At 37.5% G+C, this 24,969-nt stretch overlaps 2 protein-coding genes across 2 annotated transcripts in view; one reads left to right on the plus strand and one right to left on the minus strand.

Annotated features, from left to right (window-relative positions):
* Positions 1-17,592, minus strand: part of atp6ap1la (ATPase H+ transporting accessory protein 1 like a) — a 22,506-nt gene extending 4,914 nt beyond the window's left edge. The window contains exons 1-5 of the mRNA XM_067431301.1: positions 17,431-17,592; positions 7,803-7,843; positions 4,230-4,282; positions 1,732-1,967; positions 518-568 (exon numbers count right to left, since the gene is read on the minus strand). Coding sequence (XP_067287402.1) covers positions 518-568; positions 1,732-1,967; positions 4,230-4,282; positions 7,803-7,843; positions 17,431-17,531 — 482 coding nt within the window. The 5' untranslated portion in view covers positions 17,532-17,592. The remainder of the gene's footprint in view (positions 1-517; positions 569-1,731; positions 1,968-4,229; positions 4,283-7,802; positions 7,844-17,430) is intronic.
* An 846-nt stretch (positions 17,593-18,438) lies between these two features.
* On the plus strand, positions 18,439-20,512 carry rps23 (ribosomal protein S23). Its single transcript, XM_067431565.1, has 4 exons — positions 18,439-18,596; positions 19,882-20,041; positions 20,123-20,243; positions 20,317-20,512. Exons 1-4 carry the CDS (start codon positions 18,593-18,595, stop codon positions 20,461-20,463), a joined length of 432 nt encoding a protein of 143 aa, XP_067287666.1. The 5' UTR covers positions 18,439-18,592; the 3' UTR covers positions 20,464-20,512.
* The last annotated feature ends 4,457 nt before the right edge of the window (positions 20,513-24,969 follow it).

Raw genomic sequence — 24,969 nt, forward strand, 5'->3', positions numbered from 1 at the left:
ATGATTAATTACAATGTTAGTACATAGTAGTTAAGGCCACCTAAAATAAAGTGGGTCCAAAATAATTTCTGCGTTTAGATGAGAAGTGCATATTGTTGGCTTTTGATATTGATATTGACACATTTGAGATAATGTGCCCATTTAAATGCCAACTATTAACATAAAGCATTCTATATTTTAATATTCTGACATTAACAATAACCTGTAAAACTTTAAAAAGAGATTTTCATTCATATTAATAGCAGAGCTCTTTGGGACTGACTGCCTCTTGTCAATGTTAATGTCAATGTTAATTTAAGAATACTTAAATATCAGAAAATACAAATAATTATTTATTGAAGATTGGTGGCAATAAGGCCCGTGAGCCATACTTTACAGTGATTTTAGCACAGTTAATGGAGCTTTGGCCTAAAGTTCACCAGTTAACCAAGGTAAAAAGCATTGTAACGCATCTTTATATAATACACCATACAATACATATAATATAATACATATAATACAAAAGATAATAAATAACCTGATGGAGAGGCCTCTTAGATCTTCCACATCGCCAAACCGTAGATTGAGTCTGGTGAATAACAAAATACATCAGAAAAAAAGTATTAAATACCAGTCATGTGAGCTCTTTAGGTGTCAAATAAACCAGACTGAGGTGGTTTGCAGGTCTGGTTGGGTCATTAATGTATTAAAAAGACATCAGAGGATTTCCATATACCATTTATTGTGATATTAAAGAGGACCTATTATGCTTTTTTCACTTTTCTTTAGTGAGTAATGTTGCTGCTGTTTGAGCATGAAAAAGCTCTGCAAAGTTCTTCTCTATATCAGTGTAATTGTTTCTGAACTTCCTGAAACGCCTCTATTATAGTCTTGAGTTTTCTTCCATCACAATATTCCTCATTTAAATAATTCATACGCAGAATAAAGGGACGGGGCCTGGTTCAGTTAATTAGTAGTGTGTTGACTGGCGGTTATGGTAAGGGGCGGGACATTTCCTACACACGCTGGAAGCGCTTGACCAATCACAACACACTGGTCCAGCCGACCAATCAGAGCACAGTGTGCTTTTCAGAAGGAGGGGCTTCATAGAGACAGGAACTAAACAGAGCGTTACTGACAGACTGGAAGAGATGAACTGCAACAATGGAGAATATGGGGACAATGTGTTTGTGTGGAGGAAATTCATTTATTTTTAGTAGACTTGGACTGTGCATCAAAATCAAATATGATCAAAATAATAAAATAAAAGAAGGGACAACAAAGGAAGATTATACTTGTTGTGTGGGATGCAGGTGATGAGTCAGCATGGTCATAATTAATGTCAAACCAGTAATAACTTTGCCCAGTGGCCCCTTAGAAGAAAATGGCGTTTGTATATAATTGTGGAAAATCTATGAGGTGACTATCAAGAAAGATAAATAGAATGATGCCTATTGGATGAGATAGAAAAACAAGTGGCAGTCGGCAATCATTACGAAGAAGGCTAGATAAGTTTATGTGGCAAAGAGAGTGGGGAGTAATGCACGGGCAATGAAAAAAGTGTGAGCTGATATTGAGATGTCAGATGTTCAGCTGACATCTCACCTTGTTGTTCTTACAATAAAGTTTACCTTCCTGAGACCTGGAGCTTCGACTCTTCTTTGACATATTGAGGACAATTAGGACTTAGAATTTGCCACAACATTTTCTGAACATCCAAACATGAAGTTACATGGAAGCAGCTGAACTTACATGGCTTTATCTTTACTGCAGAAGGAGCCTTTGGTGTCCACCGGTGCGTCTGGGCTGAAGGTTCTCTCTGTGAGGTCCACTAAACTGTGATTTCTGTATCTGATGGCCAGTTTGCGGGCCCTGAAGAGGATGCAGGTCTTGCCGTTGTACGTCACACTCAGAGGAGAGTATGGCAGAAATCCTGGAGACTGCAGCAACTTCCTGCGTGGAGGAGCGTGAAGCTGCCATCCGTACGGCTGAAACATGAGCACAGCAAGGTAACAAACAGACAAGTTTGGGGTTGCCAGGTTTTCATAACAAAATCCACCCTATTGCAACTCAAAACTAGCCCAAAACAAGCCCAATCAAATTTTTTGTGGTTTCCTCGTAAAAATGCATTCTGGGGGGTAAAATATGTTTTTTTGGCAGGGATCCCTGCTACAATTAGCATTTCCGGGGCTAAATATCACATAATTGGGGTCACTTCAACACGTGGACATGAAAAACAGCCCGCGGCAACAGTGTTAAAGTAGCCCAATTACGCGGGAAAACCACAGACTTGGCAACACAGGTTGGTAATGTTTTTGAAAGAAGTCTTTTTAGGCTCACCAAGGCTGCATTTATTTGATTAAAAAATACAGTAAAACCAGTGAAATATTTTTACAATTTAAAACAGCTGTTTTCTATGTGAATATATGGTGCAAAGCTGAATTTATCATCATTACTCCAGTCTTCAGTGTCACATGATCTTTCACAAATCATTCTGATGTGAGGATTTGATGCTCAACAAACATCTATAATAATGTTGGAAAGAGTTATTTTTTTTAAATAGAAACCTTGATACATTATTTTCAGGATTCTTTGATTAATAGCAAGTTCAAAAGAGCATTTATTTGAAATATATAGGGGGGGGGGGGGGAGAAGATGCATTCTGGGGGGTAAAATATGTTTTTTTTTTGGCATGGATTCCTGCTACAATTAGCATTTCCGGGGCTAAATATCACATAACTGGGGTCATTTCAACCCGCGGACATGAAAAACAGCCCACGGCAACAGTGTCCAATTCTGCGGGAAAACCACAGACTTGGCAACAGTGGTTGGTAATGTTCATAAGTTCATTAGAGCATTTATTTGAAATATATACTTTAGGTATTCAGTATATTCAATGTATTCAAGGTAACAAACATACAAGTTTAGGGTAGGTAATGTTTTTTAAAGAAGTCTTTTTAGGCTCACCAAGGCTGCATTTATTTGATTAAAAAATACAATAAAAACTGAAATATGTTTACAATTTAAAACAGCTGTTTTCTATGTGAATATATGGTCAAATCGTATCCCTGTGATCAAAGCTGAATGTTTTTATCATCATTACTCCGGTCTTCAGTGTCACATGATCCTCCACTAATCATTCTCATATAAGGATTTGATGCTCAACAAATATTTATGATTATGTTGAAAATAGGTAATTTTTTTATAGAAACCATGATATATTATTTTCAGGATCCTTTGATTAATAGAAAGTTCAAAAGAACAGCATTTATTTGAAATATTTTTTTTGTAGCATTATATATGTCTTTACTGTCATTTGATCAAATTAATGATCAAATTAATGATCTTAACAGCATAAGCTTTTCATCTAAAGTTATGAACCACAAAACAGTTGATTAAGCAAAAAAAAGGTAACATACATCCAACTAATATATATCAGTTGTTTTGGCCAATCAAAAAACAAAACGCACTAATAAAAGTGTGCCAGCTCCCGCAGGTGGGCATTTATGAAACATATTGTGTGACAACTAGCCCCGTTCTCCCCTATGGTTGCTGTTATATACATTTAAAGGGATAGTTCACCAAAAATGAAAATTCTGTCATTAATTACTCACCCTCATGTCAATCCAAACCTATAAGACCTTTACATTTAAACTTTAGCAAGAACCAATGAGGTTCATTCTCATGATACGCATCACGATTGAGCTTCAGCAAGAACCAATGAGGTTCATTCTCGTGTTACGCATCACATTTGAGCTTCAGCGAGAACCAATGAAGTTCAATCTCGTGGGTCATTGTTTGGTTGAGCTTCTGTTCATGTTCAATGTTTATATGTGAATAAAAGCCTAAACTCAATCTGTTCATTAAATAAAGTGATTGAGTCTCTTCAAAATAAAATTTGTTTCAGTTGCGTAGCTGTCAATGGAGGGACAGAAATCTCTCAGATTTCATCAGAAAGATCTTCGTGTTCCGAAAATGAACGAAAGTCTTACAGATTTGGAACGACATGCGGGAGAGTAATTCATTTTTGGGTGAGCTCTCTCTTTAATACTGTAAAACAGAAAGAGTCATTTTGGGGCACTGTAATGTATCATAAATCAGAATGAAATTCCTGATTAAAATGTAGCATATCTGTAATCTGTTTTTCCAAAGACAGTGCAGTCTGTCAAGGATTAAATTCATCTTGTTTGGAGGTTGGAGGGAAATCTGCACCCCAGCGGCGGCACAAGGTGACATTGGACACATCTCACCTGCAGCGCTCGTCTGAGGCGCGCTTCAGCCACAAACACCGAGCCTTCGCCGTCTGCACAGAAACAACACACCAAAACACTTCAAAACATACTCTTAGAAGAAAAGGTTCTATATAGAACCTTAAAAGTTATTTTATGCTAAAAAGGTTCTATAATGACAAGAAAGAACCCCTTTGGCTCCCTAAAAAGGCTCTATATAGAACCTTTTAGGGGTTCCAAATATGTAGCAGCGATAGAACCTTTTCTTCTGAGAGTGTATTTAGTTATATAATATGTATTCAAACACATATGCAAATGTTAATTTACTAAAACAATTAATTGAAGAAGGTTTTAACCCTGTAAGACCTGATATAAGAAATTTAGTTTAGACAATCTTTCAATTAGATGTTTTAATTTAAATCACATTTGACACATTAGGCGTTAATATTAGGCATATTTACATTAGGCCTTCACCGTCTGCACAGAAACACCACACCAAAATACATATTTAGTTGGGCTGCAAAATTAATCACATTTTTAATCTTGATTACAGATGTCTCAATTATGTAATCGTTCAATAAAATGTAATCGCAATTACAAAAACGAAAGAGGCCACATCTCTACTTAATGTTTTTTTTTTGTTATGTTTTTTTCCCCATTGTTATTTATTTTTAGTATAACTTAATACCATGCATATTTTACTTTTTTAATTTAAAGAAACCAAACCAATGGACTGTTTTCAGTTTGTTTCTTTTGATATAAAAATTTGGCATGCAGTCGCTTCAAACTATGGTATAAAGCTATTCAAAACTTCATTCAATGTAATTGTAATTTATAATTGCAATTACAATTTCCCTGGAATAATCGACAATTATGATTTTTGTCATAATCATGCAGCCCTAATATTTAGTCATATGTATTCAAACACTGTAGATACTGCTGTTCATTTACTAAAACACTGTATAGAAGAAGGTTTAAACCCTGTAAAACCTGATATATGAAATATTAGTTTAGACAGTTTCTCAATTACATGTTTTTTTTTTAAATCACACTTGATACATTAGACATTTATGGCTCTTGATATTGTGAGAATATGGAGGGAAAATATGCAAAACAAAATATGCAGTTTGGTGCAAATGCTGATATTTATATGGCCAAGGAGTGTGATGAAATACTGATGCTTGTAATGTAATCAATGATCTTTATCATGATATAAAAGACTATAAACATAAAGTCCATATTAATATCAGTTGTCACTCTATATCTCCCAAAAATCTGCCTTAGTGAGATGATATTTAAATGCTTAGTTTCATAGTTTTTAAACATATAATGCAATGCAATACAAAGATGTTTGAGACATAAATAAACCTTTCTCAAAAACCTGATGATCATATTTGATACTCAAATTTGAACATGATAAAAAAAGAAGAAAAAAAAGATGGATATGGATAATCAAACAAAGTTGCTTTAGTTCAAAAGTGTTCATCTTGAAATATAACTAACAATATCAAAGTTATTCTTACGTTTACTTAATAAAAATCAGTAAAGATTTCATAGCAAAAAACACTATAGCTGAAGGCAGATGTTTTTACTATTACACTAAAAGGCTTTCACTTGCTTAAAAAGTATACCAATCAGACGACAGACGCTATGTATAGATTTTGTGCAACAGGTTTTGATCAGGCTTTAACCCCTTGGGCCCTATTTTAACGATCTGAAACGCAAGTGTCAAAGCGTGAAGCGCAAGTAACTTTGTGGGCGGGTCTCGGCGCTGTTGCTATTTTCCCGGCGGGATAAATGGCTCTTGTGCCCGGCGCAAATCTAAAATGGGTTGGTCTGAAGTAGCTTCATTATTCATAGGTGTGGTTTGGGCGTAACGTGAATAAACCAATCAGAGCGTCATCCAACATTCCCTTTAAAAGCAGCTGTGCAAGGTCCATTATGGGTCGCTATTATTATGGCGTATTTACCAGGCGCACGCCAGGAGCGGTCCACAGCCGAGGAGACTGATGTTCTTGTAAGAGCAGAAAGACAGAGAAATTGTGTTGTATGGGGATGGGAGAAACCCACCCAAAATAGCGTCCGTTAAACAGGCGTCAGTTAAACAGTTTTTTCAGTTTTTCAGTTGATTTTTTTTCCTGGTTCTTGACGGACAAACCAATTTGTCAGATGTCCTTACATACATATATGTCTTGCCACTATTGGGCAAACAGGTCTGATCCTTAATTACTACAATTTGCCTGAATAATTTGTAAGCTAGATTTATGCCTATTTTTTCACATCTTCATGGCACACCACAATGATTTCCGTCATCTCATGTGTTAATATTTTTTTAGTGTAACAATTTATGATTTGCAAAAATAACTGTTGCATCTGTGTAGATTACATGAGCAAAGTGTATGCGCGTTGTGCACGCTATACATTATGGTCAAGCATGCGCCCTTAAAATAGCATAATGAACAACGCGCAACGCGCCGCTGACTTTAGACCAGGTTTTTTCTGGTCAGCGGCGCAATTGTTTAATGGAGCAGCAAAATAGCACCAGGGATTGTTTGCGCCGGAACACGCCTCCTTTTTTGCGCTGAACCGCCCAGGGAGCGCAAGTTCATGCACTAGTTTAGCGACGTGCTTCTGTGGAGGGAAAAGTGCGGTTTGCTTGGGTGCAAAAATAGAAATGACACATGCGTCGGTGTACAAAGTCAATTGCGGTGGGTGCAAGATAGGGCCCCTTAACTGTCACTGTCCCGTATACGGGACGCCTACGTTTACTTCACTGTATTTCACTTAAATCTAAAATGTAATCATGACAAACTATATATTGTTGGAAAGGTCTAATGCCCCTGAAGAGATATGTGTCCATTGTTTTATGATAAAAATTACATGACAGTAAAATAGTACTTTATGACAAGAGTGCCACACAAAAAAAAAAAACTACATCATAACAGCAGTTGTAACCTTTAACTACTTTATAATGAAAATCTTTTCTTATCTTGACAAAACACATAATTTCTTGACAAAAAACATATCATTTGAAAGGTCTGAGTCTCAATGTTCCATATTTGGTGACTGTTTTATGATGTAATTGATATTTGGACAGAAATTTACAGGAAAATACATCAAATAAACAATCAATGGAAACTGATTGACACCCGGTGGCTATTTTTGGTATAGAGCCTAAACAAAATCTCATGGGGACTTCAATTTTTGTGATATCAACTTCAAATTTGGAACACAATGTGGTTAGACATATGGCTTTGATTTCATAGTAATTTTGGAGTAAAACATATTTTGTAAAAATATTTATTTTATATAAAATAAAAAATATTTAGTACTGTATTTTTCATTTTCAATTAATTTAAACTTCCATAACTTTTCTATTATTTTATATTTTGAAATGCTTTCACATCAGCAATAATCTGCCGATTGTCATCTTTAAATCAAGTCTATATTCCAAAGCATTCTTGAATTACAGCCCTTTAAGTTTGGATAGTGCATTTTCATGACTATTCTCAAAAAGGGGGGTGACAGTTAAAGGGGTTAAAGGGTTAAATACTACAAAAGATATTTATTCTCATATTTATCAAAACAACTTACTTTCTTGAATGCTGATGTCTTGGGATAGTGCATCATCTGAGCTGCAAGTATAAGAATTGAAGTGTGCATTATTAATCTACCATCATAAACATTTAGCTGCAATCATTTCATCTAGTTGGATCCAGTCATTCAGTCACACTCAACTGCAGATAGGATCTTCGCATGTTATGAATATGAATGAGAAATAGGAGCTTTGATGCTGTGAGTCACTCCTGAAACGTCACCATCCGTGAAGTGAGACCGACTCTCTTTCAAGTCACTTTTTACGCTTTGTTCTGTTGCCCCAGGAAAATCCCATTGCTCAGGAAATCTCAGTTATAAGTATCAACTTTGCTTCAGATGTTTCTCCTGAAAATGCCTCAAGAGAAATAAATATAGACATAAATGAGTAAATGAAGCAAGAGATATAAATCTTTTGGAGAGCATCTCAGATACATTTTTGAGATTCTTCTGAAAGTCTCTAAAAAGGGTGTTTTTCGCAGCGATGCCTGATTTTTTTTTTCTCAGGAGAAACATCTGAGATCAGCAGAAAATGTCTCAGTTTGCTCTCCTTTTATTCTTATTGCTGTCTAGAAGATTTAATGTGCTGTATGTTGTGATTTCTTCAACAGCGAGACAGATTACTCAAAGATGAAGCGTTTAAACGTCTAATCACTGAGTAATGCTGCTAGGATGGGCTTAACCTGCATCTCAGAGCTGATTACGGGTCAGTCTGACTGGCGCTGGATCATAATGTCGGTCAGGGATCAAAGTAGGATGTGAGAAGGGCTTCATTTAGCAAGGATGACAGATGAAGCAGAAGAGATTCTGACACACTCAAACACAAACACACACACACACACACACACGTCGTGTTTCCATGTTTTATGGGGACTTTCCATAGGCGTAATGCGTTTCATACTGTACAAACTGTACATCCTATCCCTCTACACTGCCCCTGCCCCTAAACCTACCCATCACAGGAAACATCCTGCATTTTTACTTTCTCAAAAAAACTCCTTCTGTGTGATTTATAAGATGTTTTCCTCATGGGGACCTAAAAATGTCCCCACAAGGACAAGGATTTCGGATATTGCCATCTTTGTGGGGACATTTTGTCCCCATAACGTAGGGATTACCAGGTCACACACACACACACACACACACACACACACACACACACACACACACACACACACAGCTAACCCCTGCCACTCTCACACCAGAAATGCGGCAAAGCAGTTTGAGAAACTTTACTCTATATTTACAGATATGATGAGACGGAGACGCATGTACACAATTTCCCGCTAACCATCCCGACAGCTCTCAAATATAAACACTTCATACAAAATGTCAGAAAATTAAAAAAAATATATATAGAAAAAAAAATGAATGCACATTCACTGTCAATACAGCTCAACTTGTGTTTAACCAATTTTCCTTTTATTTCTTTTTCTTTTTGCAGACACTATTGTTATTTTAGAATTACTATATACAATAATATAGTTTATAATAAATAAATAATCATTATTAATCATGTTGTATGGTTTGTGTGTGTGTGTGTGTGTGTGTGTGTAATGTTTCCTGTGATGGGTAGGTTTAGGGGCAGGAGGAGTGTAGGGGGATAGAAAATACGGTTTGTACGGTATAAAAACCATTACGCCTATGGAGAGTATCTGTAAATGTAGAGTAAAGTTTCTCAAACTGCTTGGCCGGATTTCTGGTGTGAGAGTGGCAGGGGTTAATTTTGTATGTGTGTGTGTGTGTGTGTGTGTGTGTGTGTGTGTCTGTCTGTCTGTGCGTGTGCGTATGTGTGTGTGGCAGGGGTTAGTTTTGTGTGTGTGTGTGTCTGTGTGTGTATGTGTGTGTGTGTGTGTGTGTGTGTGTGCGCGCATGTGTGTGGCAGGGGTTAATTGTCATAACGAACGAGAAAAGTTGACGTGGAGCCTCTAAATCTTCAAACTCCAGAGAATCAACAAACGGTGAACAAAGGAGAGTCTGCTAGAGAACGAGACAGAGTTTGCGATAAAACAAGAATCAACATCTGCTTGGCTTTTCAGAGATGAGAGAATTGAGGGATTTTAAATGTTTGTGAAAGCGATGCGGAGATGTCTTTTTATTATTATTAAATTGTCATATCTCTCTAACATAGATCACTGAAAAGCATCATCTACTGTGAAGCTCATTTCATTGGCTGTTGTAGCTGTGCTGGAGTTTATTTAAGGAAGTATCTAAACCAACCAACTTTCCATCTATATCGCTTAAGGCTAGTAGTGAAGTTTTATGAGCAGTCGGAAAATCATATTCATCCGCACAGAGCCGAAACACAAACCAAAACAATGTTCTTCCGCTAAATGCAAGGTTTGTTTTTAATCTCTACATAATGTACCTTTAATGAACGTTTCTTTAAAGGGGTCATTGATTATGATTTCACCTTTTTAACTATAGTTGCTGTGTGATGTTGCTGTTTGAGCATAGACGACATCTGCAAAGTTATGACGCTCAAAGTTCAAAGCAAAGGGAGAGATTAACTTTTACAGAAATCTTTGTAAGAACTAGGGAGGGTATTCAATAAAATTTTCTTAGTCAATCGTTTGGAGAATTATCAATCGACTATCGATTAATCATTAATATTTTTATAATAAAATGAATTATTTCAATTTCAATTAACCCTGATAGCCCTGAGCTAGTGATGCGCGGGTCGTCTCATAACCCGCGGACCCCGTATGTCTATTTAATGGTCGCGGGTGCGGGGCGGGTTGTAAAAATATATACAGTGGTGCGGCGCGGGCCAAATATCTTCATAAAAGCGTCCCGCGGGTCGGTGCAGCACTAACAGTTCCCCTGAACACTGCAGGAGGAGTTCACATGCAGGTGTTCTTCTGGCGGCGCGTGTGAAATGTCTTCATCCCAGGTACAGTCAGTGGCTTATGCTTCAGCATGTCATATGAATATAATTTCATGGGTTTTATTTTATTCAAACGCCAAATAATCACGATGCTCACGTTTACAAGCCAGCGTCATTATAGTAGTCTATTGGTTACCGTTTTACAGAATCTATTTGATACTTCAGTTCAATGTTTGAGTGGTAGGTAATCACCGTAACGCCCGTTTCACACATACTCCGTCTGCAGTGCGTGTGCGGTGCGTATTTTTTTCCGTACCCATGTTAACGGATGACAGCTTTCACACTGCACGCGGATGCTGTCCGTCAGTCCGTTCCATGTGCGGTGCGTCTGCAGCAGTGCACGGATCGTTTTCGTACCGAGTCTATTTTTTGCTGCGCTGCACTGCTGCATTAAAGCGACAGAAAATCGTTCGCATTACAATAAACATGTACTGACGCGAAAATCTAGTAATTTCACCACAGATGCATATCATTTATAATATACTCTTGTTTCAAAGTCAACACATGGCTTTTTTCCTCAAGTAAAGCAACAAAACGACACCTTACCTGGCATTTAGGTAAAAAAATGTGCCAAAATGGAGAGCACTCGTACTTTCTTGGAGGTGAAAAGCAAAGTTCTTTTTTACCTGCAGGATTTCTTTTAAAAGGGGTTAAAAACGAAAGAAAAGATGAGAGTCGGCTGTTTTTGAATATACTATTGTAAGTTTCTAATTTAAAATGTTTGTGATTTAAGGCAATAACCTGTGTTTAAATGTTTTGCCACTTGTGTGAGCTAAATCTAAAGTATATAAATATGAATAAATGAATGTAATAAAATGTTGTTTAAATGTAGTAGGCTACGTAACCTGACTTCTATTAAAGAGTAAACAAAGAGAATTGGAATTCTGACGAGGCATGTTCAGTAAAAACTTTTGGATTTTAAAAAATAATGAATAAATGCTGTGTATGTGTATGCAACAGCGGATCAGTTGCGGACTGCAAACGCAGCATATGTGAAAGCACTACAGGGTGTGGGGCTCCTGCAACGCACACGCACCGCACACGCACTGCAGACGGAGTATGTGTGAAACGGGCGTAACAAGCAGGACAGCATCGGTCGGGCACGCCTCCTTCAGCTCACGCCGACGAGCAAACGCTGGTCACATGTTGACCCTCGTCCTGCCTTTAATCCCATCACTTTTTCCTTTCCTCTTATTGCTTTCCTCCAACAAAACCTTTTCTTTCTTATTTGTCTGTGCTGCTTCGGACATGACTATATTATCCGACGAACAAAGTTGGGCTCGCACGTCCGAATGTAAGGAAGTGTGTGTGTTGGTGGAAGTGACGTATATGCCGTAAAGCAGTCTAATTTTGTAGTTCTTTTTGTTCTCGGGTTACTACCCGAAACCCGAAGTTTAAAAGTACGATTAAAAACGATACAGACCCCATCAGGCTATGGCAGACGTGTCATTCAACCTATTGTAAGTCGATGTATCATCACAAGAGTCTTGAAAATATATTATGAAGGTTGAAAAGTTACCTAGTGCTGCTTTAATGAAGACTTTTTAAAAACCCCAATGAAAAGTTACCTAGTGATGCTTTAAACATAAATATATAGCCTACTGATACAGAGACAAAGATATTGACGGCAAAATATACTACAGAATATTTCATTCTGTAACAGGTGCAATATTTCAAAATGGATAATTGTTTTTTTTAAATTACAATTAGGCCTATATCTGTATTTATGTTAACCTAGAGACTCTCAAACATCAAAATGTCATTTATAAATATGTATTCATTTCAAAATTACATCTTTTCCTAAGCATAACCATTTTGCCTGGAAATGCTTCCAACACGCTTGCATGTCACGTGAAAAATAGGCTATATATACTCTCTATATAAGCTCTAACCAGTTAACATGGGACTTGAAATAAAAACGGCACACAGCCGTGACGCTCATGCCACAAAAACACCCGCTCTGAGGGGACTGACGTCGCCAGGATGCATAGTGATGCCAGTAACGCGTTACATAGTAACGCATTACTCTAATCTGACTACTTTTTTCCAGTAACGAGTAATCTAACGCGTTACTATTTCCAAACCAGTAATCAGATTAAAGGTACTTATCCAAGTCACTGTGAGTTACTATTTTAGTCATTTTCCTTAGTAAAAACCGACAGCTTATCAAAATTCTCAGCCCGAGTCCAGCTGGAGCCCGTGTTTTTTATTTATTTTATTTTTTTACATTGTTGCAGTCGTAAAATAATTCAGTTTTGTTTTTAATGTCAATGTAGTTATTTTTCGTTTCGTTTCTTTATAAACCTAATTAAGAAAAATGTTCAGAGCAATTTTTTGTTTGTTAAATTAAATTTTATATAGGCAAGACAATTCAAGAGTTGGTTTGAGAGACTAGGCTATTAAACATGCGGTTAACTCACTGGGTCGTCACATAAAAAAATTAAAACTTTAATTTAACAAACAAAAAACTGCTCTAAACATTTTTTGAAATGATCTTAATAAAGAAACGAAACGAAATATAACTACTTTGACATCAAAAACAAAGTAGGCTAGTATTATACCACCACAAAGGCATTTTTGACGAGCTGAGGCAGGCTGATAGATTAGCCTACTGCTCGCAACGGCGCTCAAAAAAACCCGAAACGGGCTACACAATCAAAAAAAAGAAAGAAAAGAAAGTACATGCAGGTTGTCTTATAGCCTACCTTACACTTCAGCAAAATTAATATAAATCCGATCTTCAATTCCCGCAGTATATGCTCATTTAACGGAGTTCACATCAAAGCAAAAGATTCTAGCATTTTATTCTGCAGCCCATTTCAAATTCAAAGATCGCAATATGAGAGAGAGCGACCTAAGCACTGGTAAGATCATTAGTCTCATTAATTTATATTGAAGATGATTGTGTTTTGTGTGACTTATTTTAAAGTTTAATTTACGGCCATTTGCGTTGGCTTGCTTTACTCATTTGCAGCGATGTTGCAGTAGCACCGTTATCTATCTGACTACAACATAACAAGCTCTCACACATTTATTTTTTAATTATTTGCCAGGAGTAAAATTTACACATGTGGTTTAAACAACCAATACATTTACATTTGTCCGGTTTAGTTTGAAATGCTTTCATGCACCTTCTGAATTGGTTTGTTTGAGTGATCGGAATTAAATACATCTCGAAAGACTCTCGGAAGGCATTAAGCCTACTCCTGGTCATTTCGCAATCAGATAGATAGGCCTACCTGGTCAGAGAAAACGAATGAAGGAACCAGTTGTAAAAAGGCCATAACTCTAGCAGCTGCACTGAAGAAACGGACTCTTTAACCCTGCGCGAGCCATATCTTGACAGTGGCGCAAGCTATCATGGTCTCATGTTGTTTCCAACAGCACATATCATTGTTCATTTTAATTATTAAAATAAATATAAAACGAAGGAGAAGCCTAAAAAAATGGGCGTAAAAAAGTCGGGACCGTCAGGCTCGGGCATAAATGCAATAAAGTGTGTTGCCAAAAACAGTTGTCATTTCTATTTTGTCAGGGGTGTTGTCGGCAACTGCTGAATGTAACTTATAAAGTAACTTGTAATCTAACTTAGTTACTTTTAAAATCAAGTAATCTGTAAAGTAACTAAGTTACTTTTTAAAGGAGTAATCAGTAATCAGTAATCAGATTACTTTTTCAAAGTAACTGTGGCAACACTGCAGGTAAGTTACCTCCTACCTAATTGCTGCCACACAGTGAAATTCATTTGATTGACTCACACTACGCAACGCAACCTGCATTAGATTTAAAAAATGCTTTAGATTAATCAATAACAAATGAATGTGATCGACATTATTCTTAACGATCAATTATAGATTGTCGATTAATCATGCCCATCCCTAGTAGAACTACAACAAATGGCTAGTAAGGACTACAACGAGCTTCTTCAAGCGTTAGTGATATCACTAACCCTACAATTTACATAAACCCTGCCCTGGGAATACGCAACAAAGGCCATGTTGAGTAGAGGAAGAGTTGTTGTAGTCGAGCACATTTGGGAATCGCCCAAGCTGTTATCTGTCTTATATCCGTCTTATAACACAAATGCAATAGCGTGGCAAAGCAAGATGACATAAGTTATAAACTTAAACTAAATTATCCCTGTTCTCTCTTCATCAGATATTCTCTGGCTCTGAGCGTTTTACAACTGTTCGCACACGAGGGAGATTATCATGACAGAATATGCTAATCAATGACTTGAAGATTGTTAACTCATAAATTCATCAACTAACATTCAGAAACGCCCGGTCTCGTTCTACATGTTGTCACTTCTTCTTGAGTCTCTCCATCATTATCCAACTCCAGTTTGAACATTAAAGGCTGAACAGTTTCTGACATTTTCAGTGTGTGTCTGCGACTGCGTGGTAAACGGAGCTGCTAACACAAGGTCTTGAAGCTCCGCCCACTTCTAGAAAACTGGGTGGGGAGCAGCAGCTCATTTGCATTTAAAGAGACACACAAAAACGGTGAGCTTTTGCTCACCCTCAAAAAGTGACAATTTTAGCATACTATAAAATATATATATATATATATATATATGTGTGGGTATTTTAAGATAAAACTTCACATACACACTCTGGGGACATCATCTGAGACTTATTGTACATCTTGTAAAAGGGGGCATAAAAGGACTCCTTTAATTTAATTGTAACCACTGATTTTCAATAATAAATGCATGTATTTGTTGTTCTTGTGCATTACCACGCAAATAAAAACTCATTTATCACCTCAGGACTCCCACAGCGCAGCAGAAGATTGTGACCCTGTACTGTTGCCCTTGTCCATGTAGGGGAGGATCTGTTTATTCACCTGCACTGTAAACAACATCAGACCTGTCTCGTTTCTTCCATCCATCTCTGTGCATCTATCTATCCATCCATCTATCCATCCGCCCGCCTATCTATCTATCTATCTATCTATCTATCTATCTATCTATCTATCTATCTATCTATCTATCTATCTATCTATCTATCTATCTATCTATCTATCTATCTATCTATCTATCTATCTCCATCCGTCCATCCATGTCTGTCCGTCCGTCCGTCCGTCCGTCCGTCCGTCCGTCCGTCCGTCTGTCTATCTATCTATCTATCTATCTATCTATCTATCTATCTATCTATCTATCTATCTATCTATCTATCTATCTATCTATCTATCTATCTATCTATCTATCGAGTCTTCATAAACTGAACTTGGCCTGTAGCCTACAGCACCTCCCAAAAAAACAAACTGATCAAGTAAATATAGCCAGAAAGCCAGAAAGAAAACACAAATCCCAGCTTCTACCAGCTTCGGCAGTGGCTTATCTGCTCAGCGCTGATCTGCTGTCGCTGTATCTGAACATGTGGGCCAGTGATGGACCACAGTCGGCACATTTATATAATCAATAAAATCTGCTGACCGCTTCAAAAACGCTCGGAGCATATTTCAGCTGGGATGCTCAGATTAGTGTGTGTCTTTAAAGTTCTGCCGGCATCTAGATGCTTCACCAAATCAAATCTGTTAATACACAGCTAAAGCCTGGACTGGCCTACATGTATTCAAACTCCATCTGTGCAAGTGCTAGAGGAGAAACGCTACACGTTCAGCTCACAAAGCAAAGATGTGTTTTTAATGTAAACTGCGAAATGAAGTCGATTGCAGAGAAGCTGTAGCCATAAAAATGACTTGGTGCTTAAAAAGCAATAGGACATAATTACTTTGTTGCTTCATAAAAGCGATCAAATCTGTTTAAGGTAACACTTTTGATGATTTCTTTATGTGTTTGTTTATTCTTTCAGAATTTTATATAACGCTAAGTGAGTCAAGAATTTAAATACTCAGATTTTCTGGAGAGAAAAAAAATTATTACTAATAATAATAACCTTATGCACCATCTGGTGGATAAAGATAAAATGCCATTCTGCCATCTTGAATTTAACACTGCATGCTTAGAAAGTAAAACATATACTAAACATTTTCATACATTTCTGATTTTTGCATAATTGACTACTTTCACTGTGTTTACACAGAGTATTTTGTGCGTACTGTAGTATTTTTACGACATAATGTTTTGCATATTGTCTATCTATCTATCTATCTATCTATCTATCTATCTATCTATCTATCTATCTATCTATCTATCTATCTATCTATCCAATCACCAAGTTAAAATCTACAAACTCATTCATTCAAAATGTTATTCATTAATGCATCAAAAGCTCAATTAAACACACATCAAGCTCATTTATATAATAAATGAATTATGTTTGTTCATCCCAACATGAATCAAAATGAAAAATGAAATGTCATATTTCATTCGTATTATCAACAGAAGCATGACATCAGGAGGATGTTAAACATTCCTGACATTCCTTCAGTGATGCTGATCATTCCTGCATCCCAGCCGGCTCTCATCTTATCTAACACACATCTCTGCCTCCAGTTTTAGTAGCAAATATGGATTTGCCCTGTAAACTGATGCCGATGGATTTCCTCTTGTGTTTCACTGCAAGAGCCCTTCAGTTGAGTCTCAATGCAGACACAATGTGCATGAAGGGTGGACAAAGGATGCCAGCACTTGTTTGTCTCTACCACATAAATGCTTAATAAATGCACAATATATTCACAATATACAGTCTTTGTTTCTTATTTCACCATCTGAATAATAGGATGAATATAATACCACGTCTCTGGCTTGTTATTTCAAAATAATTCACTCACCTTCCTTCCACAAAGGCAGACAGCTGCTCATAAGACGAGGATATCTGCAGGAAAACAAAGGAAAATAACGCAAGAGACATTGGGCGCCACGTTGATGCCATGTATACATCCAGATGAGTATGCCAGAGATGATGCTGAACGCTGCTGCTTCATAATCTGCCTGGATGACAGGCGCGACCTCAGCCGATGATTGACAGGCGCGGCGGCCAATCAGCGTCCAGTGGGCGGGTTGGTCCAGCGACACGGCCACGCCCGTTCAGAGAGCGTGTGCTGCTGACACAGTAATACACAAACCAAGAGGGGTTATAAACGATAGACCTAACTAATTAGCCGCTTAATTAACGAGCATAAGACAATGATATTGATTGTGAACTGTGGCAGAAGGTCGAAACTAGTCTGTTCCTGCATTATTTTGCATGTGTGTCAGTGTGTGACCTACATTGATAGATAGATAGATAGATAGATAGATAGATAGATAGATAGAGAGAGAGAGAGAGAGAGAGAGAGAGAGAGAGAGAGAGAGAGAGAGAGAAAAGGAAAAAATGGAAAATATTTCTTTAATTTATTCATAATTTATGTTTTCAATTAGACACAGTCAATCCCCTTGAAAAGAAACAAAAAGTAGCACTAGCACTAGAAATAGTATTACAAAAAACATGGAAATATCATATTTTTTGGACACTAATAAGATTATTAGCCTAATTTATTAATTAGATAATATGACCTAATTTATTAATGAGGTCATATTTAATTATGTAACTAACTATCCAAATCAAACTAGCCAAATCAAACTTTGTTGCAATATTGTCCTGTTTAACACTCTGAAGCTGCTTTTAAACAATCGTCATTGTACAAGCGCGATATAAATAAAGTTGATTGATTGATTGATTAATAAGACTACACGTATATGGCTATATATGCACCCCCCCATCGTAATCAACTAGATGTGTGTTTAATTAGACATTTAAGTGACAGTAAAATAAACCAAATAATTTTTTTTTCCGTAATACATACAGAGGTATGAAAGAGAAAAAGCCTGAAAATCGCATCCTTTCGTACAGGCGCTCGCTTTGGCTACCCGTGTCGTGGGGTCCTTCCTGCAGTCATTTGCGCAGAGCGTCACGTGATCGTTCTTTCCTGTCCGGACTCAGAGCACGCGATCATGGGTACGTGTGAGACGACCATAAAACTTCTCAAAACGCTTTAATACTTGATTTTACCTCTCAATTATCGGGGGTTACATGTCGTTAAAGTCTTCATGTATCGGTTTAGACGTAGTGGCGTTCGCTGTGAAACCGTTTTTGTAACCATTTCGTGCTTTGTAATGGAGGCATCGTGTAGCGGCCATGAGCTTCACACAGTGATGCACTAAACACAGATCATCTTAAGTTACACCTAAATTCACAGTATTAAATGGCATTTTGATATACATTTATGCATTTTATTTTTTTCTGCTTTAAAATCACGGCAACGTTGGTTTATTTAAGAAGCCACAACAGTAACGTTAGGCTCGCTTGACTCTAGTGAATCCTCTTGCTAGAAGCCTTTTGACTCAAACATTTAATCAAAACCAAACCGGCCCTGTAATAATTATGGTTTGTATTTTGATGAGCATCTTGAAGTTGAAGTTTTAAACAATATCCGTTGTGTAAATGGGGACTGTTTTCTTGTACAAATTTTTTTAAGGACATTTTATATATTATATTGCTTTTCATAGATACAAAATTGTTTACTTGCAATTGCAAATGATTCATGGATCTTAAAGGCACAATATGTAAGATTCTTGGTTTAAAAATCTAAAAACCACTAGAACAATGTTACATTTTGTCGACTTGTGCACTTACATTTATCCCAAATTTTTCCAAGAACTTTTAAATCCAGGGAAATAAGCAATTTTAACCAGGACCCAGACCGTGTTCAAGAGTGAAGTCACACCCACATCTAATTAACGGTTTTGTAGAAACCTTGGAAACACAGAAGTGTTTAATATCTGTTTTATTAATATCTGTTTTATTCTATTTAATATCTATTTATTTGACACGGTTTTGATCATTGGAAACTTTTACCTCGGAAACTTGTATTTAAGATAATTCCGATAGCACATGAAGGCAGCATTAGTCTTATTGTTTAAATTTACCGCACAGAGTACCATGTTTTACCATGCCTAATATGATCTCACTCACTGCAGTGTGAACAAGTGTCTCCTAGTAGCGCCGAGCGAATGCATTATAACCACTTTAACACAAATGTGTGTAATGTGATAAAACAGCGCTGCGTTACTCCACACACAAGCAGAAGAAGCAGAAGTGCTCGTTTGACAGAAAAAAACTACACCTTTGTTTCGAATAAGTGGCCTCTAGCGGCAAAATTTTACTTTTTGTGCCTTTAATTGTGGAGTATATGATTTAAAAACAGGTTTTTTTAATGCCTTCTCCCATTTTCCTCTTTTAGGCAAGTGTCGTGGACTGCGTACTGCTAGAAAACTGCGGAACCACCGCCGCGAGCAGAAATGGCATGATAAACAGTACAAGAAGGCTCATTTGGGTACCGCTCTGAAGGCCAACCCCTTCGGTGGAGCTTCTCACGCCAAAGGCATCGTGCTTGAGAAAGTGTAAGGCGACGTTAATCAAGGCAATGATGAATATGTGGGTTGACTAAGGAATAAATGTTAACTTTCTGTTTGACATTACAGTGGTGTTGAAGCCAAGCAGCCCAACTCTGCCATCAGGAAGTGCGTCAGGGTCCAGCTGATCAAGAACGGCAAGAAGATCACAGCTTTCGTGCCCAACGACGGCTGCTTGAACTTCATTGAGGTATGTTGGATTTATGCACGTGAAGCTACACGTTGTTTGACATTACAGTGCATAATCTCTCTCTTTGTTCCAGGAAAACGATGAGGTTCTGGTGGCAGGGTTCGGTCGTAAGGGACACGCCGTGGGTGATATCCCTGGTGTTCGTTTCAAGGTGGTGAAGGTGGCCAACGTTTCTCTTCTGGCTCTGTACAAAGGCAAGAAGGAGAGACCCAGATCATAAACTGTTCTTGGTGAAATCACAATAAAAGGAATTTTTTCTGTTCCATAAACTGTCCGTTTGTCTCTTTCATAGAAGGCTTTAGATGTTTTACAAGCGTGTGCTGCAGTGATAATGTAAGTTAACATCACCCTGATGCCCTCAACAAATAATCAATTAGATTTGTTCATTGTCTTTCATTATTGCAAAAAATATTCTCTGACTGAGACCAATCGTGGTGATTTCTGTGGCTGTGACTCCTAAACGGTGGACATGTGTCCTTCAGTGAGAGGGCCGTTGTCACTGACTTGCGACCAGATAGCCTGCGATAATTGTATGAAATTTAGTATAATTATCTCAGGGTTGTTTGCTGCTACAACTCGAGTCAACTGACTAGCCAAAAAAATATATATATTAAATATAATAGTGGCATATTAATCAATGCGACATGGTGCTAAAACGGGGTGTCTGTGGGGTTTTAAAAAGTGATGAATCAAAATTGTCAAATTTAAGGCCATTAATAGTGTTAAATGTGGTCTCAGAGGTATTATTTTTTTTCCAAATTAGGTATTATTTTTTCAGACTATCAGGTGTCCTATTCTGATTGAAATTCTACCTGCGTTCGCGTTAGTTCGTTTAGATATGGGCTTTAGCATATCTGGGTACATAATCAAAGATCTTTCGTCTCAACGTATGTTTGATGCTGACGTTATAATCAGCGGTCGTTCGGCATCATCTCAGAGCACTGCGCGCTCAACAGAAGTGGCTGGCTCACGTTTTATTTTAGACTTGCTTCAAGGCATAATCTTCAACGACTATCCTCATAAGAGCAATCTTAAATGATGTATATAAAGTCTAAAATGAACAAAGAGTTGTGAGAGAATGAGGCGCGATCCATATAAACAGTGAGATCCGCGTGTCTGTCTGCTCTTAAAGGGACAGCAGCCAATAAAGCTTCCTGTCAGTAAAGTTAAAGAACAAAGGGAACAGAAAATGACTCGCTGCTCTTGACTAAATCACTTTTGTAGCTTTAATAAGGATTAACTCTTTAATTTATAGTATATGCAGTGCAGACTGCATATAACTTTGATAACTTTATTACATTTCTGTATATTTCCTAACTGTTAAGACAGGAAGGGCAGGAGTAAACATGACATTTATTATGGGTTTATGTTAGCATTGTTTTAAGTTTACTTAAATTAAAAACTTATATTTTTGAAGCCTAATAATAAATGTAAAAAAAATCAGTAGTATTAATATCAGTAATACTGGCCTTCATTCATAAAAAGATGCCATTTAAACAAGTATTTAAAATATACTGTCTTTATGTTGTTTCTACATTCATTTGATTAACTGTGAAATTATATTAAAAATGTACAAAACATTTTTTTATTGCGATTAATCACAGAAAAAAATGTGTGATTAATCTAGTTAAAAATTTTAATCGATTGACAGCACTAGTTTTTAGTATTTTGTTAAATTCAACAACTTATCAGAGTTATAGAAATGTAATATTTGGCTCAGGTTTTGTTGAAAAAAAAACTAAATAATTTCATTGCTGAATTACCAATTATTAAAGGGATCCCCTGGTGTTGAGACTTGTATGGCTTAATATGACATAAATGATGTCTCTTACTGAATTATGTAGTAGAAAACCCATGAAAGATCTACGTTATTTTAAAAAATCGATTTTATATTTGGACCATGGGCGGCGCCATTTTGTTTGTGTTCTAGGTTGATGACGTAGAGTGGTTGAACTCCTCAATCAGCTGGCGTTACCCGTAGCTATTTTTACCACAACGCAACTCGAAAATTGTCTCAGAGTTAAACAAAACAAAATCTTTGACTTTTATGAAGTAAATAGCTCGATCACATGACTGTAGGATTACCATCGGTAAACATCTGATGGTGATTTCAGCCAGTTCGAGTAGTTTCAACCGAGCGTGATTATGAACAATTTGTAAAAGTGGATTAGGATTCGTACAATGTTAAATGTCCTTAACCCTAATTTTAGTCTTTAATCAGCAACTGTCTTTTTCAAGATGACTCAAAAGTAAGTAAAAAAGGGTATTTCTGATGTGTATTGTATTACAATGAAAATGACATTTGAAACATCTTACGATAAAATATGACATTTTTGGAATACTCATAATTTAGGACAGCAAGTCCACAAAACAATTGAAAAGTTATTTGGTCAAGTTGTGGGAATCCTGGGTCTGGTGAACTGTCAATCACCCGTCTTCTCTTGTGTGGTGGGGGAAGAAAGAGATTGCAATAATACTCTCAAGGCACTAAAAATACTCTTAGGAAAAGCCTTCCTGTCCCCATGTGCAGATTGTTGTTGGCCTGTTTCTCTCTGTCTAAATATGTGAAGCTGACTGATGCTGTGATTGGTCCCCGAATCCAGACGGTTCCTGGCTTCAAAATCACATCCAGACCATCACTAGTTTCATAACAGGTAAACCATTTGGGGCCAAAAACACATTTGTGACTTAAAATGCTTTTTCTTTTTTTTTAACAGTGCATCTGCTGTTGGTACCCAGTGTAATGTTCACCGGTTCATGTAATGTATTTGTTCAGATTTCTAAAAGGAGACAGGTGTGTATTGGATCATGCATAAAGTGCTTTAAAAGATTTTGGGGAAATGATGTGGAAGAGACACAGGAAAAATCAAAGTAAATGATGAATGTGCCTCTCCTGAGGTTTGCGATTTTAACACACATGGCCCTGTTTTAACGATCTGAGCACATGGTGCAGGTGCACTTCACGGCGTGTCCACTCCAAATCAGTTTTCTTATGTTTGTGTGTAATAAGCAGAGTGTATGGCCTATAGGTGCATATTACTAACATATTATTAACACACCCTTTAAATAAATAAAAAATACTGCACTATTGATTTTAGAGCGGGAGCCCTATCATACACCCAACGCAAAGTGACACCAGGCGCATCCTCATTTTCACGTCCAGCACTACATTGTTTAAATAGCACTGGTGTATCTGTTCCCCCGTGTGTGTGTGTGTGTGTGTGTGTGTGTGTGTTCACCCATGGGCGTCTGATCTGAGAACCAGGTGTGTTCAGGAGCATTGTTGGAGCGTTGCTATTGTGAGGAACTGAAAACCACTGACCATTGACCAACACACACCTGCTCTAAAGTCAATAGTGCAGTGTTTCTTTGTTATTTAAAGGGTGTGTTAATATGTTAGTAATAAGCACCTATAGACAGTGCGTATACACTGATTATTACACACACAGGGAAGCGCAGCAGCACACGCATTTTTAAATATTAAAAATTAAAGGATTCTTCTCTGGAGAACTGTTCAGTGGGAGATGAGACACTGATTGATTTATGGCACATTATGCCCATTACACACCTATAACTCATTAAAAGAAGAGGGACAACCCTTTTAGACCATGCGTCTGGCGCGGTAACGTTTTTTTTCCATCGTTAAACTAGCAAAAGTGGATTTGGACACCCTGAGTGCACCTGTGCTATGAGCTTGAGACTATACGCTCAGATCGTTAAAATAGGGCCCCATGTTTTTGATGCTCAATGGCATAGTCGTCTAGCCTGACGTGGTCATACTCAGCTCTAGACAGAATATGAGTCCATATGCTCCATTGGGCTGTGATTATGGGGCGTGTTTCAACCCAACCAGGAAAGACTTCAATTGGACAGACCTACAACCAATCAGAGCAACGGAGCGACGCATAACATTAGTTGTCAAATGTCAACAGAGCTCAACTGCACTGTGTTGCCAAGTCCGCGTTTTTTTCTGCAGGTTGTTTTCTTTGTCTGCGGGTTGAAGCGACTATTATGTGATATATAGACCCATAAGTGTGAAATTTAGCAGCAACCTTGCCAAAATAACACACATTTTACCCTCCAAACGCCATTTTTTCCCTGGAGAACCCCCCGAGAAGCTATTGTTTAGGGCTGGTAGTTGGCGGGTTTTGTTGTAAAAACTTGGCAACCCTGTCTGCACGCGCGCTGGAATAAACGATCTTTGACGGTGTTGTTAAAAAATAAAATAATTTAATGATACACAGAGTACTTACCCAACATGATCATCATTTCTGAGAGAAATAGTGAAGGTGATGCAGATACAAACAAGCTCTCCGTTTAGGATTCGAACAAATATAATCCAAGCCCCTTTGTTGACGAGATGATTACGTTACTGTTGATCATCTGTCCGTCATCGTCTAAAGCCCGCCGTGATGATTTGATTGGTCCGAACAGTTTCTGTTCGGGGATAATTACTCCTCTATGGAGCGAGGCCAGACCGAACCGCCCGCCCTGAAAATTTTGTGGGCGGGGCTGAGTTCGGCTGGCATCCAGACTAACAGTCGTTTTCAATTTCCTCAAAATAGCAATGCACCAACTATGAATCCGGACACACCTGGTTTTCAGATGGGCGCAAGTGCATTTGCTATTTAAAGGTGCTGTATGTAAGAATGACAGCTAGGGGTTGGGTACTGCAGCCCAAATTTTATTTTTAGAGGTCAGGTAGAATCTGCAATCTGACCCAGTT

Source organism: Pseudorasbora parva, chromosome 22, assembly GCF_024679245.1.
Source record: "Pseudorasbora parva isolate DD20220531a chromosome 22, ASM2467924v1, whole genome shotgun sequence".
Lineage (NCBI taxonomy): Eukaryota > Metazoa > Chordata > Actinopteri > Cypriniformes > Gobionidae > Pseudorasbora > Pseudorasbora parva.

Excerpts from the sequence above, each read along its gene's own strand:
- rps23 (XM_067431565.1), top strand. Across the intron at positions 20,042-20,122 it reads GGCATCGTGCTTGAGAAAGT|TGGTGTTGAAGCCAAGCAGC; the intron begins GTAAGGCGACGT and ends TTGACATTACAG. Across the intron at positions 20,244-20,316 it reads GCTGCTTGAACTTCATTGAG|GAAAACGATGAGGTTCTGGT; the intron begins GTATGTTGGATT and ends TCTTTGTTCCAG.